The sequence below is a fragment of the Anolis sagrei genome, chromosome 8 (assembly GCF_037176765.1).
Source record: "Anolis sagrei isolate rAnoSag1 chromosome 8, rAnoSag1.mat, whole genome shotgun sequence".
Taxonomy (NCBI): domain Eukaryota; kingdom Metazoa; phylum Chordata; class Lepidosauria; order Squamata; family Dactyloidae; genus Anolis; species Anolis sagrei.
Window position 1 is genome coordinate 6,742,335 of NC_090028.1, and position 17,556 is coordinate 6,759,890.

The 17,556-nt window shown below is 43.7% G+C and overlaps 1 protein-coding gene across 1 annotated transcript in view; it reads right to left on the bottom strand.

Moving 5' to 3' along the window:
* Positions 1-260: 260 nt before the first annotated feature.
* Positions 261-17,556, bottom strand: part of GNAO1 (G protein subunit alpha o1) — a 288,809-nt gene continuing 271,513 nt past the window's right edge. The window contains exons 7-8 of the mRNA XM_067471007.1: positions 10,723-10,876; positions 261-6,753 (exon numbers count right to left, since the gene is read on the bottom strand). Coding sequence (XP_067327108.1) covers positions 6,566-6,753; positions 10,723-10,876 — 342 coding nt within the window. The 3' untranslated portion in view covers positions 261-6,565. The remainder of the gene's footprint in view (positions 6,754-10,722; positions 10,877-17,556) is intronic.

A 17,556-nucleotide genomic window follows, 5' to 3' on the forward strand; every position in this document is an offset into this window, starting at 1 on the left:
ATAGTTCACCTACAATCAAAGGGCATTCTGAACTCCACCAATGATGGAACTGAACCAAATATGGCACACAGAACTCCCACGACAAACAGAAAATATATATCAATGATTGGTTGGGGGGGCGGGGCGCCAAAATAATGTTTGCTTACCATTGAAAATTACCTAGGGCCGCCTCTGATAATAAATATATAAAATAAATAAGGTGTGAGAATGAAAGAAGCCGAGCCTCGAATCAGAAGGTAAGCGAGAAAGAGCCTTGGTGGTACAGACAAACATTCTCTTTATTAAGCTACACATGAATTTTTTTTTATTCCATTAGTCAGAGAAAGAAATTGGCAGTGTCTAATAGATCACAGAAACCTCACTGATTGGTAATAATAGAAAGGCTTAGAAAGACCTGATGTGTGCATATGCATACATACATATATATATATACATATACATATATATATGCACGCTCTTTAGTTTTTCCTCTTGAATCGTATTTTCATTTGAAATCGGTGCGACTGGCTTTTCCCAGCGAAAGGTACACTCTTAAAAAGTGAAACCGTGACGACATCTGAACTGCTAATTAAAGTAGAAAGGACAAAAAAAGAAAAAAGAAAAGAAAAGAAGGGCCGTTGATGAAAACAGTGGCTTTTCTTTTTCTTTAAAATAATGTAAACAACTACATTCGTTTCTCTTATTTATTATTATTTTTTTAGAACTTTTTTTTTCTAGTCGGTTTTGGTGTGTGTGTCGTGTGTGTGTGTTTTATTTTTTTTTCCCCAAAGGTCGTTTTCTCCTTTTTTTTTTCTTTGTTTTTTGTATATTTTTTTGAACTTTTTCGCAGAACGAACATCCTCACGTGAGAGAGGAAAGAGGAAGGAAACGGGGAGAGCGAGGAAAAGAGGGAACGAACGTGTGAAACACCACCCACGAAAAAAAAGAAAAGAAGGAAGGATCGGACAAAGGGAAGGAAGCGTTCACGGGGGGATTTGGGAAAAAATAAATAAAATTGCAAACGGAACTAACCTGCTTTAAATTCTTAAAAAAAGAATGAAAATATACAGGAATTGTGGAGAAAACGGGGTGGAATCGGGTATGCGATACACAGTGTCCTTCAGAGGGGGCAAAAAAAGTCTTAAAATTGGGGGAATTTGGGCCAACTCGGTTCGGCGACAGCTGTGCTTTCTTAAAAATGGAAATACAGAGTGAACGAGACAATTCAACAAGTATTAAAACTAAGGAAGGGGAAAAAATGCACCTCTTAATGAATGCCCAGCCCATTCCCAAGTCAAGTTTGTTGGGTTTGTACGCAAAATAAATAAATTTAATATCAATCGTTGATATAAGAATTCTCCTCGCTTCCAATCTGGAACGAGAGACGAACGACTCGAAAAATAAGGGAACAAAAAAATGGCCGAAGTTTTCAAAATGGCATGCCGATTCCATATTGCAAGGAACTAGGAGCCGTGGTGGCACAATTGTTCCAGCTGAACTACTAACCTGAAGGTTGTCAGTTTGGATCCGCAAGATGGGGGTGAGCTCCCACCTGTCAGCTCCAGCTTCCCATGCAGGGACATGAGAGAAGTCACCCACAGGATGGTAACACACCTGGGCGCACCAGAAACGACTTGCGATTTCTCAAGTCATTTCTGACACGATTAAACGTGAATTTCGATCCGCAAGATGGGGTGAGCTCCCACCTGTCAGCTCCGGCTTCCCATGCAAGGACATGAGGGAAGCCACCCACGGGATGGTAACCCACCTGGGCGCACCAGAAATGACTTGCAATTTCTCAATTGAAATTCATATTTAATTCATATTTAATCGTGTCAGAAACGACTTGAGAAATTGCAAGTCGTTTCTGACACGATTAAATATGAATTTCAATCCACAAGATGGGGTGAGCTCCCACCTGTCAGCTCCAGCTTCCCATGCAGGGACATGCGAGAAGCCACCTACGGGATGGTAACACACCTGGGCGCACCGGAAATGACTTGCAATTTCTCAAGTCGCTTCTGACACGATTAAATATGAATTTCAATCCGCAAGATGGGGAGAGCTCCCACCTGTCAGCTCCAGCTTCCCATGCAGGGACATGAGGGAAGCCACCCACGGGATGGTAACCCATCTGGGCGCACCGGAAACGACTTGCAATTTCTCAAGTCGTTTCTGACATGATTAAACATGAGCTTCAATCCGCAAGATGGGGTGAGCTCCCACCTGTCAGCTCCAGCTTCCCATGCAGGGACATGAGGGAAGCCACTCACAGGATGGTAACCCATCTGGGTGCACCGGAAACGACTTGCAATTCCTCAAGTCGTTTCTGACACGATTAAACGTGAATTGCAATCCGCAAGATGGGGTGAGCGCCCACCTGTCAGCTCCAGCTTCCCATGCAGGGACATGAGGGAAGCCACCCACAGGATGGTAACACACCTGGGCGCCCCGGAAACGACTTGCAATTTCTCAAGTTGCTTCTGACACGATTAAATATATATATATATATTGCAAGGAAATATAACATTATTAATATGACTATTCTCGAGGTCTCCGATCGGGAATAAGCTACCGTGCCTCTAAAAATGTCTCGAAAAATAAGGGAAAAATGGCTGAAGTTTCCCACTTGGATCCCATGATTGCATTTTCTCCATGTATACTTCCCTTTTAGGCCCAACTCAAGTGATCAAAAGATACACGAAAGGATGAACGTCCTCTCTCCAATGGAATCAATGGAAGAAAAGCTGTAGCACCTGTAACAATAGAGGATACGCAGGTAGGAGTGGGATGCCCATAACAAGGTGGTCATACTTTGAATCGTAAACTGCCTTGAGTCTCCTTTGGGAGAGATAAAGTGGGGTATAAATAGACAAAATAATAATAATAATAATAATAAGCAAAGACTCTGGCACAAACCAGTCAAGGTGGTCCCAGTGGTGATCGGCACACTGGGTGCAGTGCCTCAAGACCTTGGCCTGCACTTAAACACAATCATCACCAACAAGATTACCATCTGTCAGCTGCAGAAGGCCAACTTACTGGGATCTGCACGCATTATTCGCCGATACATCAGACAGTCCTAGACACTTTGGAAGGGTCCGACGTGTGATCCAATACAACAGTCAGCAGAGTGTCTGCTGTAAACTAATTTTGTTGTGTTTCAAATAATAATAATAATAATAATAATAATAAAAACTGCAAAGACTCTGGCACAAGCCACTCAAGGTGGTCCAGTGGTGATTGGCACACTGGGTGCAGTGCCTAAGGACCTTGGCCTGCACTTAAAAACAATCGGCACTGACAAAATTATCATCTGTCAGCTGCGGACTCATCTTGTTGTGTTTCAAATAAATAATTACATTTATCTGGCAGCTAGCAATCCTCGCGGGTACCGGTTAACTGTAGTGACATTTCCATGGGTAGATAGTGATACCTCCTCCTGGCCTCTAGAGGCGCTGTTACAGGTGCACAATCCTTCACATTCCCATTGGCCATGCTGGTTTAAGCAAAGGTGACCAAACATGAGCATCTTTTGCACTTTCACTGGGGAAGAAGTTACATTTCTTGAAGCCAGGGTGGGTTTTTTTGCACAGCCGGGAAAGTGCCAAAATTCCTCTTAATTTTTGGATATATATTTATACAGTAGAGTCTTTCTTATCCGACATACATGGCCCGGAAGAATGTCGGATAAATGAAAATGTCGGATAATATGGAGTCTCCTACTATTATTCATCTGACACCTAGAATACTAACAACAGGGATTAAAGAGTTAAGGCAAGGTGATGCATCAGGACCAGAGGGCTCAGCAGGAAGTGTCCGGATGCGGAAAAGGAGCATGGAAATCACAGATGGAAGGAGGGAGGATGCTTCCACTTCCAGTCCTTCCTCTTTTCCCCCTTTCCTCCCTCTTCCTCCTCATTGTCTTGCCTTTTTCACTTACTGGGAATGGAGAGAGAGTTGGGGAACGCTCCTTTAGTGCAAATACACACGTGTCCTGTTACTAAAAACTTCAGCAAAAATATTGAAGAATAATGATTTTCTTTTGTCGCTTCTGGCGTGAGAGAATTGGCCGTCTGCAAGGACGTTGCCCAGGGGATGATTTTGGTGCTTTTTATTTATTTATTTGCTTTACTTTTATACCGCCTTTCTCAGCCGAAATGGCGACTCAAGGCGGTTTACATGGGTAGATCGTGATACCTCCTCCCGGCCTCTAGAGGTGCTGTTACAGGTGCACAATCCTTCACATCCTCATTGGCCATGCTGGTTTAAGCAAAGGTGACCAAACACGAGCATCTTTTGCACTTTCACTGGGGAAGAAGTTACATTTCTTGAAGCCAGGGTGGGTTTTTTTTGTTTTTGCACATTGCATTTCCTCTTAATTTTTGGATATATATTTATACAGTAGAGTCTCGCTTATCCGACATACATGGCCCGGAAGAATGTCGGAAAAATGAAATAGTCGGATAATATGGAGTCTCTGACTGTTACCCATCTGAAGTGGTGCTAGACACCTAGAATACTAACAACAGGGTTTAAAGAGTTTTTCATCCTTGTGGGAGACTTCTCTAATGTCCCCACATGAGGAGCTGGAGCTGATAGAGGGAGCCCATCCGCCTCTCCCCGGATTCGAACCTGCGACCTGTCGGCACAGCGGTTTAACCCACTGAGCTACCACGGGCTCTTCAGAATAGTGATGAAAATACCAAACTAACTCATATCGTACACATATAGAGACTATTTACAACGGTGTAACAAACATAATATTAATGTTTTCCAAAACAATTAGTCGGATCAACCAACAGTCATGCGGACAAACTGTTCCATGTGAATTCAAGATGGGATAAACAGTCTTGGGAATACGCTTTGGGGTCGCATGTTGGAAGATTTTAAACATTATTCTAATAAGTATTTTTGCTGAAGTTTATAGTAACAGAACATTTGTGTATTTGCATTGTATTCATCGATATCTGTGTAGTTAGAGCGCTCCATTAATTGGAGGGGAAATGCTGGAGGAAAAGGGGGACGTCGGATAAGAATGTCGGATAAGACGGAATGTCGGATAAGCGAAGGTCGGATAAGCGAAACTCTATTCTCTCTCTCTCTCTCTCTCTCTCTATATATATATATATAGTAGAGTATATATTTGGGAGGGCTTTCCAGCGCAGGGTGGGCTTTCCATTCGGATAAGAATGTCAGATACGACAGAGTGTCGGATAAGTGAAGGTCGGATAAGCAAAACTCTACTCTCTCTCTCTCTCTCTCTCTATATATATATATATATATATTTGGGTGGGCTTTCCAGCGCAGGATGGGCTTTCCATTCAGATAAGAATGTCGGATACGACAGAATGTCGGATAAGTGAAGGTCGGATAAGCGAAACTCTACTATATATATATATATATATATATATATATATATATATATATATATTTGGGTGGGCTTTCCAGTGCAGGATGGGTTTTCCATTCGGATAAGAATGTCGGATACGACAGAATGTCGGATAAGTGAAGGTCGGATAAGCGAAACTCTACTATATATATATATATATATATATATATATATATTTGGGTGGGCTTTCCAGCGCTTTTATTTTGGGTGGGCTTTCCATTTGGATAAGAATGTCAGATACAACAGAATGCCGGATAAGTGAAGGTCGGATAAGTGAAACTCTACTATATATATATATATATATATATATATATATATATATATATATTTGGGTGGGCTTTCCAGGGCACCCAAATTTTTGGGTGGGCTTTCCATTCGGATAAGAATGTCAGATACGACAGAATGTCGGATAAGTGAAGGTCGGATAAGCGAAACTCTACTATATATATATATATATTTGGGTGGGCTTTCCAGCGCACAGAAGCGAGCCATCCTGAAAGCCAAGTGGTCTCATTAAAGAAAAACAAAACAAAGCATAATAACCACACGAAAAAGAGAAAAATTGCGCCCTGCACGCAAAGGAATCTTTAAAAAAATAATATCACTACTCCCGCCCACTTTCACTTTTAAGAAAGTGTGATTCGTTGTGTTTTTTTTTTTAAATCCTTAGTTTTTAAATCTATGGGAAGAGACTTTAGAAAAATCGGTCACTATTTTTAATTTTTCTCGTTTCGGGATTGAATTTTCTGCCGCGAAACGTCTCGAATGGGAAAGACGGGGCGACGACTTGGTCGAGTTCTACCCAGAGCTTGCGGAGGCAAACGAAAGAAAAACGAAAAGAAAAGAAAAGTGAGGGGAAAAAAGTGTTTCTTTAAATATTATATATATAATATTCAATATTATATATATTTATGTATCTATAAAACTTTTCCGTTACGCCTTTTTTTTAATTTACCAACTTGCATGATTCGTTTACCATCCCTATCACCGTTATATTGTGTGTGTGTGTGTGTGCGTGTGTGTATGTGAGAGACTCGTATTTCATTTTGGCCTTTTTCTCCCCCCGCCGCCCGCCTCCCCCACCAAATATTGTTATTTTGTTTTATTTATTTTTTCCTCTCGCTGTGATTATTTCCAAATATGTTGGTTGCTATACAGGATGGACAGGAGGAAGGGTCGGAGGGACAAGGGAAGTCAGTATAAGCCGCAGCCTCGGAGGTTGTTGGCAATGATGATGTCGGTGACGGCGTCGAAGACCACCTGGATGTTGTTCGTGTCTGTCGCACAAGTCATGTGACAGTAAATCTCCTTGTTCGGGGAGCGGTTTTTGCTTTCGAATTGTGCTTGGATATAGGCGGCCGCGTCCTCGTACGTGTTGGGACCTGCGGGGAAACGGGAAGGAAGAAGCGTCCCTTATCGTCATCGGAAGAGAAGAAGCATCTGCACGTGTACATTCCTCATCACATATGGACTCTATTTGACACTAGTCACCCCCTGCCATGCATTGCTGTGGCCCAGTTGCTGTATATGTGTTTTCTGTGTGTATATATGTGTGTTTGCATATATCTATATAAATAAAAATGTAATGTTCGTTTGTGGTATTCACAGAACTCAAAAACCACTGGACGAATTGGTACCAAATTTGGACACGATACACCTAACAACCCAATGTATGTTCTCAACTCAAAAAAAATTGATTTTGTCATTTGGGAGTTGTAGTTCTTGGGATTTATAGTTTTGAGGTTTTCCTCTCCCTCATTTTTATCAAAATTGCCAAGTTAGCAGCTAAATAACTAAGTTCTTGTGGGTTTTTTCGGGCTATAGAGCCATGTTCTAGAGGCATTTCTCCTGACGTTTCGCCTGCATCTATGGCAAGCATCCTCAGAGGTTGTGAGGTCTGTTGGAATTAGGACAATGGGACATACCTCCAACATACCTCACTACTAGGCCTGGGTAACAACGCAAAAATTTGTTTCTAAAATCGATTTGTATTTGGGGTTTTTTTTGTTTCGATATTTAAAATAATTACAAAATTTTCCCTTAAAAAAGTTCGGTATTTACGAAATTTCGTTAATATTTACAAAACATTTTGTAAAGGTGGCGCCCTTTTTTTCCCAATATTTTTTCAATATTTTTTTAATTTAATTATTAATTTAGTAGAATAGGGAGGAGAAATTATTATTAAGGAGGGAAGGCAGGCACTCAAGCGCTGCCGCCGAGTCGGGCCCGGCTCCTCCGAAGCTAAGGTTTCAGTGCGGAATTGGGAGAAGGGGGTCCCCAAAGGCCATCTAGCCCAGCCCTCTGCTAAGGTTTGAATGCGGAATTGGAGGAAGGGGCTCCCCAAAGGCCATCTAGTCCAGCCCCCTCTTAAGGTCTCAATGTGAAATTGGGAGAAGGGCTCCCCAAAGGCCATCTAGCCCAGCCCTCTGCTAAGGTTTGAATGCGGAATTGGAGGAAGGGGCTCCCCAAAGGCCATCTAGTCCAGCCCCCTCTTAAGGTTTCAATGCGGAATTGGGAGAAGGGGCTCCCCAAAGGCCATCTAGTCCAGCCCTCTGCTAAGGTTTGAATGCGGAATTGGAGGAAGGGGCTCCCCAAAGGCCATCTGGTCCAGCCCCCTCCTAAGGTTTCAATGCAGAATTGGGAGAAGGGGCTCCCCAAAGGCCATCCATTCCAGCCCTCTGCTAAAGTTTCAATGTGGAATTGGGAGAAGGGGCTCCCCAAAGGCCATCTAGTCCCGCCCTCTGCTATGGTCTCAATGCGAAATTGGGAGAAGGGCTCCCCAAAGACCATCTAGCCCAGCCCTCCGCTAAGGTTTCAGTGCGGAATTGGGAGAACGAAGCACACCCACCGCAAAGGTGAGGAAGGAGGGACGGGGCCACCTTCCCGCTGAGGGTCGCTCGCCCTCTCGCTCGCTTGCTCAGCCGGCGCCTTCCCCGCCCTCTCCTCCTCCTCCTCCTCCTCCTCCTCTTTCAGGCTCTGACTGGCTAAGGAGAGGAGAGAGAGGAGAGCTCCCAGCAAGCATCTAGCCATCTTACGTATTTCCGAAATGGACGGAAATACAAAAATATTTGGCGCATGCCGTTTCGATATTTAAAAACACTTCCGGGTTTAAAAATAAGTTTTGTAATCGTTTTGTAATTGCTAAAATTAACGAATATTTAACGAATTACAAAATTAACGAACGAAACCGCCCAGGCCTAGTGTGTATATTAGGCCTGGGTAACAACGGAAAAATTTGTTTCTAAAATCGATTTGTATTTGGGGTTTTTTTTTTGTTTCGATATTTAAAATAATTACAAAATTTTCCTTTTAAAAAGTTCGATATTTACGAAATTTCGTAAATGGTAAAAAATTAACGAATCGATTTCCGAAACAATAACGAATCGATTCGTTAATGGCGGACGCGACCGCGAAATACGCTAAAAAAACCTCCAAAAACTTCTGAAGCTTCCCTCTCCCTCTGTTGTTGACTGTTGGTGTGATATTATAATTTTTTTTCACTAATTAAACAAAAAACTTGCCCCAGACATGCGGAAATAATAATGAAACGACCTCAGAACAATAACGAAACGAATACAATAACGAAATACGAAGCATTTACAAAACGCGTTTAAAAATTCGTTTTTTTAAAAAATTGCTCCAGAATGGTTCGTTATCGTTTTGTAATTGAAAAAATTAACGAATTATTAACGAATTACGAATTAACGAAACGAAACCGCCCAGCCCTAATATATATATATATGGTTTTGCGCATGCATTTAAAGTCTCTTCTGCTGTGTTTTTATGAGTGAAGGTCACTCGTTGTAATTTTTTAAAAAATTACAACGCATGCACAAAACCACACACACACACATATATATGCGCAAACACACATATATACACATATACACAAATGCACACACACATACACACACACAAATGCTCACACAAAACACATATACATAGACTGGGCCACAGCAACCCATGACAGGGGTCTATATAAACAAAAATGTAATGTTTGTCTGTGGGATTAACAGAACTCAAAAACCACAGGACAAATTGACACAAAATTTGGACACCACACCCCTAACAGATCATCAAGTGACAACCACTCATAAATCCCTCCCTAAAAACAGCAGAAAGGACATAAAAAACCCCAAAAGCTAAATGACAATACAGCGCATGCGTGAAAATGACAGCTCCCAGCATCCCCTAGACCAGACCCCTTTAGGGGAGGACAATGCTCCAAATGCACTGCTTCCAAGCTGCAAGTGTGCTTCTCCTTGGATTTCTTTGTAAGCATCCCAATCCATACAAATTTCCTATTTCCTATTCCTGGACTGCAACTCCCAGCAATCCTCCAGATAGATAAAATATATAGATAGAGATTGCAGGTAGAGAGATCAATCAGGAGGACTGCTGGGAGTTGCAGTCCAAGAATGGGTAGAGAAGGAAGAAAGGAGAGAAAGAAAAGGGGAGGGAAAGGAAGGAAAGAGATAGAGAAGGAAGGAAAGAAAAAAGGGAAGGAAGGAAGGAAAGAGGGAGGGAGGGAAAGGAAGGAAAGAGGTAGAGAAGGAAGGAGAGAAGGAAGGAAGGAGAGAAGGAAAGAAACAAAGGGAGGGAGGGAAGGAAAGAGGTAGAGAAGGAAGGAAAGAAAAAAGGGAAGGAAGGAAGGAAAGAGGGAGGGAGGGAAGGAAGGAAAGAGGTAGAGAAGGAAGGAAGGAAGGAAAGAAAAAAGGGGAAGGAAGGAAGGAAAGAGGGAGGGAGGGAAAGGAAGGAAAGAGGTAGAGAAGGAAGGAAGGAAAGAAAAAAGGGAAGGAAGGAAGAGGGAGGGAGAGAAAGGAAGGAAAGAGGTAGAGAAGGAAGAAAGGAAGGAAGGAAAGAAGGAAAGAAAAAAAGGGAAGGAAGGAAGGAAGGAAGGAAGGAAGGAAGGAAGGAAGGAAGGAGAGAGTGAGGAAGGGAAAGGAAGGAAAGAGGTAGAGAAGGAAGGAAGGAAAGAAAAAAGGGGAGGAAGGAAAGAGGGAGGGAGGGAAAGGAAGGACAGAGGTAGAGAAGGAAAGAAGGAAGGGAGGGAGGGAGGGAGGAAGGAAGGAAGGATGGAAGGGAGGGAGAGAGGGAGAGGAGGAAGGGAGGGAAATGAAGGAAAGAGAGAAAGAAAGAAAGAAAGAAAGAAAGAAGGAGAGAAAGAGGGAGGAAAGGTTGGCCACAGCAACATGTGGTGGGTACAGCTAGTATAATCTATAAGCATTTATTGGGGCTCCACAACTGAAAAGGTCTGGGAACCACTGCTCTAAAGTTGTCCAGTTTTGGGGTCGGACCAGTTTCCTTCATGCCTAGCTTCTTGAGCATCCAAGGCGGAAGACCTCTCCTACCTGTGTATTCAGGGAAGCAGATGGTCAAAGGTGATTTCTTGATCTTCTCACCGAACAGGTCTTTCTTGTTGAGGAAGAGAATGATGGAGGTATCGATGAAGAATTTGTTGTTACAGATGGAGTCGAAGAGCATTAGAGACTCATGCATGCGGTTCTAAGAGAGGGCAACACACCAGAAAAGGAAAAAGGAAGAGACGGACAGAGGAGGAGAGGAAGAGAGGAGAGAAAAAGAGAAGGTTAGGCCGAGGAAAAGAGAACAGCGACCAACCAGCCATGGAGAAATGGTTAGGAAATCATGTCAGCAAAATCCAGAATAGTAATAGCTCATGGAGCAGTGGAGATAAGCAAAGGAGGTGGACATTACGCATGGATAGAGTTGCACCGGATAACTCGTTGCTCGTAATAATTTCGTTAAAATTACCTTTTGAAGCAATATCGAAGCTTTTTTAAAAACCGGAAGTCCCACCATTTTGTTACAACTCAGGAAGTGAATCGGAAATTATTCAGCTTTTCCCCGGTTCTGCTCCCTGGCCTCGGCTCAAGCCAGAGAAGTCAGTTTTAAACCAGAGAAGGAAGGAATTTCCTGGATTCGGCTTAAGCCAGAGAAGCCAGTTTTAAACCAGAGAAGGAAGGAATTTCCTGGCCTTGGCTCAAGCCAGAGAAGCCAGTTTTAAACCAGAGAAGGAAGGAATTTCCTGGCCTCGGCTTAAGCCAGAGAAACCAGTTTTAAACCAGAGAAGGAAGGAATTTTCTGGCCTCGGCTCAAGCCAAAGAAGCCAGTTTTAAACCAGCGAAGGAAGGAATTTTCTGGCTTCGGCTTAAGCCAAAGAAGCTAGTTTTAAACCAGCGAAGGATGGAATTTTCTGGCTTCGGCTTAAGCCAAAAAAGCCAGTTTTAAACCAGCGAAGGATGGAATTTTCTGGCTTCGGCTTAAGCCAAAGGAGCCAGTTTTAAACCAGCGAAGGAAGGAATTTTCTGGCTTCGGCTTAAGCCAAAGAAGCCAGTTTTAAACCAGCGAAGGATGGAATTTTCTGGCTTCGGCTTAAGCCAAAGAAGCCAGTTTTAAACCAGCGAAGGAAGGAATTTTCTGGCTTCGGCTTAAGCCAAAGGAGCCAGTTTTAAACCAGCGAAGGAAGGAATTTTCTGGCCTCGGCTCAAGCCAAAGAAGCCAGTTTTAAACCAGCGAAGGATGGAATTTTCTGGCTTCGGCTCAAGCCAGAGAAGCCAGTTTTAAACCAGAGAAGGAAGGAATTTCCTGTCCTCGGCTCAAGCCAGAGAAGCCAGTTTTAAACCAGAGAAGGAAGGAATTTCCTGGCTTCGGCTTAAGTCATAGAAGTCAGTTTTAAACCAGAGAAGGAAGGAATTTCCTGGCCTCGGCTTAAGTCAGAGAAACCAGTTTTAAACCAGAGAAGGAAGGAATTTCCTGGCTTCGGCTTAAGTCAGAGAAACCAGTTTTAAAGCCAGAGAAGGAAGGAATTTCCTGGCTTTGACTTAAGTCAGAGAAACCAGTTTTAAAGCCAGAGAAGGAAGGAATTTCCTGGCTTCGGCTTAAGTCAGAGAAACCAGTTTTAAACCAGAGAAGGAAGGAATTTCCTGTCCTCGGCTCAAGCCAGAGAAACCAGTTTTAAACCAGAGAAGGAAGGAATTTCCTGGCTTCGGCTTAAGTCAGAGAAGCCAGTTTTAAACCAGAGAAGGAAGGAATTTCCTGGCCTCGGCTTAAGCCAGAGAAGTCAGTTTTAAACCAGAGAAGGAAAGAATTTCCTGGCCTCAGCTGAAGCCAGAGAAGCCAGTGAAAATTGGAATTGACTTTAGAATCGAACCACCAGCCCCCCCCCCCCAAAACAAGTTTTGAACCATTTTTTTTGGACCAACCAAGCCTAGTGGACATGTCTTCTCTTAGGTTTCGTATGCAGTTCAAAAACGATCACCTACTACAATGGATCAATGAGAAGGTTATTAATATTATTATTAATATTATTAATTATTAACTTCATCAGACCCAATAAAATTTCTCGCACGCTAGAAGGAAAAAAAAAAGCTGGCACTTTATTAACATCTGGTAACTAATAAATACATGACCGACATCCAATAAATTATTACAGTAAGAAAGATCGAGAGACCTATTCGACCAACCAAGCAACGGTCATTCACACGCCATACAAAAAGAAAACAACAACAGTTAATACAGTCTGGACCAATCAGATGTGCGACAAAATTAAATTAAATTATATATATATGTATATATATATATTTTAAAAAGGTTCTGCAACTACATTGGCGAAGGGAAGGGATCGTTTTGCAAGCTGGAAAAGAATCTGTGCGTGCGTGGCGTTAAAAGGGAGGAAAAGAAGAGTGCGCAGAGGGTGATTAGAGGAGAAAGAGTGATAGGAAATGTTGACATGGCGTTGGGGTGTTGCAGCACTACAAATCCCATTCTCTTTTCACTGGCGATAGGATTTGGAGACCACAACATACACAGTGCCGACACTGCTGCGGTTTTGTGGGTCTTCGGATTGGTTTGGCGACTTATTGCAACCCGAACGCAACCCGATTGTGTTTTTTTTTCTTGGCAACGTTTGTGCAGAGGGCGTTTGGCTTCCTCTGAGGTTGAGAGAGTGTGACTTGCCCAAGGCCACCCAATGGGTTTCCAAGGCTGAGCAAAGATTCGAACCCGGGTCCCTAATAGTGCAATGCTCAGCCATGACACCCCACTGGCTCCCAGTGCTGGTATATAGTCTTAATAATAATAATAATAATAATCGAATCCTAGAATCAAAGAGTTGGAAGAGACCTCATGGGCCACCCAGTCCTGTTCCTGGTTTGAAAGTGTTATTTCCTGTTTAATTGGGTAGTCCTTGCTTTGAAAGTTGTTGCTCTGCTCCAGAAACTTTGTTTTTGTAGTTGCCACAAATGATATTGAATTGGCTGAGACTCAAAAAGATATCCATTGAAAAACCATAGCAAAATGTCCGGTGAGATGTCCCACAAAAACAAAATTTTGGCACTTCAATAAACTTTCCCCATGTTTTTAGGACAGTACCAATTGGGAAATGACCTTTATAGACCAGGAACAAAAATCGTGTTACATAGTTTTGATGTCGAGCACCCCCCCCCCCCAAATAAGGGATAGTGACTTATAGTTCTGCAAAGGGCAAGGGCACCAGACTACACAACAAGGGTTAAGTCTTGGTCACATTGCCAAGGCACTGACAACAACAAGGACCCCACGAGGCTTTTGGGAAATGGCTGGATCTTGGGACTTCTGCCCCTTGTGAGAGTTGTAGTTTCCCAAGGACCATAGAATCATAGAATCATAGAATCAAAGAGTTGGAAGAGACCTCATGGGCCATCCAGTCCAACCCCATTCTGCCAAGAAGCAGGAATATTGCATTCAAATCACCCCTGACAGATGGCCATCCAGCCTCTGCTTAAAAGCTTCCAAAGAAGGAGCCTCCACCACACTCCGGGGCAGAGAGTTCCACTGCTGAACGGCTCTCACAGTCAGGAAGTTCTTCCTAATGTTCAGATGGAATCTCCTCTCTTGTAGTTTGAAGCCATTGTTCCGCTTCCTAGTCTCCAAGGAAGCAGAAAACAAGCTTGCTCCCTCCTCCCTGTGGCTTCCTCTCACATATTTATACATGGCTATCATATCTCCTCTCAGCCTTCTCTTCTTCAGGCTAAACATGCCCAGTTCCCTAAGCCGCTCCTCATAGGGCTTGTTCTACAGAGCCTTGATCATTTTAGTCGCCCTCCTCTGGACACATTCCAGCTTGTCAATATCTCTCTTGAATTGTGGTAAACGTGACCAAATGTGAATCAGTTGCAGAACAGCTGGGGTTTCATCTGCCAGCCTTCCCAATGATCATGGACTCTCTGCCTGCATGTCTTGGACTTCAGTACATACTATCTCCCTCATGAACTTTCCTCAAAGACCTTTTAAAACATTGGACTTCAGGCTTCTTCATGAAAATTAATTCTCTTATTGAATATACTTGGAATGTGGGACAAAGATGGGGTTTTGTTGCTATGAAATGCTTATGATTTGAATGTATGTATCTTGCTATGAAATATTGCCTTTCCCCTTTGCCTTTTGCCCTAGAAAAATGTGACCCAGGACTGTTGAAATGCTTGAGGGAGGACCACCACCTCCCTCGAAACTTATTTGATTATTTCACCTCTGCATAGACAATAGCGAGCTGAAACTTCCTCTTGTTTGCTTTGTCTGGCAGGCAAGGAAGTTTATCTGGACACTTTGATTGAATCACAAAGGGCAGGGTTGATCCCCCCCAAGGTCCCCTGCCCCGATCCTGTTTGTTTTCCTTCACCAAAACCCATCAAGGGCAGGAAAACCTTTCTTAATGAAATCAACCTTTGCTGGCCAAAACAATGCCTAACCAATCCCATTGGCTTTTTTTGCCCCCACATCACATTGTTGGCTCATGTTTAACTTGTTGTCCACGAGGACCCCAAGATCTTTTTCACACGTACTGCTCTCGAGCCAGGCATCGTCCCCCATTCTGCATCTCTGCATTTCATTTTTCTGTCTTAATAATAATAATAATAATAATAATAATACTTTATTTATACCCCACCACCATCTCTCCAAGGGTACTCGGGGCGGCTTACATGAGGCCAAGCCCAGCAACACATCAGTAAAACCGAAACAGCAAGCAAATAAAACAGTACAATTAATATAACTCACATATAAACAATAACACAGAGAATTTGAATGGATTCATGGCCACTTTAGGGAAAAGGAGAAAGATCTTGTTCCCAATCTGGCATTGTTTCCAAGCAGCTGGGGATGATAGGAGTTGTCATCCTATGTGTGCTTTCCACCTACGTAACCATGAAGCGAACGGGAAATTGAAAGTCAAGAGCTTGAACATTGTTTCCATCCTAAATATCTCGGTGTCACCTTAGATCGAGCACTAGCATATAGAAACGCTGGGGGGGGGGGGGCTTGAGGGGCTTCAGCCCCCCAAATTCTCATGGTGGTCCGCGAGAAGGCCTTACTGGTACATTATTTAAACTGTTATGTTTATTCATGTTTATTCATATCATGATCTGATCACCATGCTCAATTTATCAATATATAGTATTGGGATAATGATACAAAAGGTTTGCTAGGGTAGATCCTGAGCCCCCCCCGAATCAAACCCAGCCCCTCCAAATCAAACCTAGCCCCCGAATCAAATCCAGTCCCCCTGAATCAAATCCAGCCCCCCCAAATCAAACCCACCCTTCAAATCAAACCCAGCCCCCCTGAATCAAACCCACCCCCCAAATCAAACACAGCCCCCCGAATCAAGCCCAGCCCCCCCAATCAAATCCACCCCCCTGAATCAAACCCAGGCCCCCCGAATCAAACCCACCCCCCTGAATCAAACCCAGGCCCCCCGAATCAAACCCACCCCCCTGAATCAAACCCAGGCCCCCCGAATCAAACCCACCCCCTCGAATCAAACCCACCCCCTGTATCAAATCCAGCCCCCCGAATCAAATCTAGGCCTCCGAATCAAACACAGACCCCCGAATCAAACCCACCCACCCGAATCAAGCGCAGCCCCCCGAATCAAATCCAGCCCCAGAATCAAACCCAGTCCCCCCAAATCAAACCCCGCCCCCTGAATCAAACTCACCCCCGAATCAAACCCAGCCCCCGAATCAAGCGCAGCCCTCCCAAATTAAATCCAGCCCCCTCGAATCAAATCCAGCTCTCCCCGAATCAAATCCAGCACCTCGAATCAAATCCAACCCCCCGAATCAAACCCACTCCCTCGAATCAAACCCACCCCCCCGAATCAAACCCAGCCCGCCCAGAATCAAACCCAGTTCTCCAAATCAAACCCAGCCCCCCTGAATCAAATCCAGCTCCCCAAATCAAACCCAGCCCCCCCCCCCGTATCAAACCGAGCCTCCCCGAATCAAACCCAGCCCCTGAATCAAACCCAGCCCCCCGAATCAACCCCCCCGAATCAAATTCAGCCCCCCGCAAATCAAAATCCTGGGTACAGGCCTGGCTTGAACACCAAGCACAAAGGAGCTGCACGCAATAACGTCCTGCAGAAACTTACTGGCAGCACATGTGGTGCCAGGGGCGGCTCAACCATTACGCAAAGTAAGCATTCGTAGTAGAGTTGGTTTTGCCCAGGGGCGCTCTTGAGGTGCTCTTGGGGGAAAATAGACCTTGACATATGCGAGTTGTAGTTACTGGGATGTATAGTTCACCTACAATCAAAGAGCATTCTGAACTCCACCAATGATGGAATTGAACCAAATATGGCACACAGAACTCCCACGACGAACAGAAAATATATATCAGTGATTGGTTGGGGGGGTTGCCAAAATACTGTTTGCTTACAGTTGAAAATTACCTTGGACCGCCTCTGGTCCCTTCTCTCTTCCACTGAATTCCTTTCAAACTTCCCCACTTTCCTTGCAAAGCCAACACTGAGTTCTCACACTTGCCCCAACCTTCAACACAACCTCTTTCCTATTCCATACAACAAACCCACCTTTTGCTCTACTTGCTGTAAGCGAGCCTGCCCATTTCATTTGAAAGCCACACTTTTGTTGTGTGGGTGTTGCCGCTGCTAGATTTCAAGGAGGTTTACAAGACGGCAAGCTGGAAACATTTCCAAGATGACCTTCAGGCATGAGACAAACCTACTCATTCCATAGCCTTGAAGCTCCACCTCCTCACCTTTCCAACATGTAAAAGCTGGGATCTTAATTTTGTTTTAGAATAGTAGAGTTGGAAGGAAACCCATTTATAGTAACTTTCTTCCAATGCAAGAATCCACAGCTGAAGTATCCATCTCCAAATAAGAA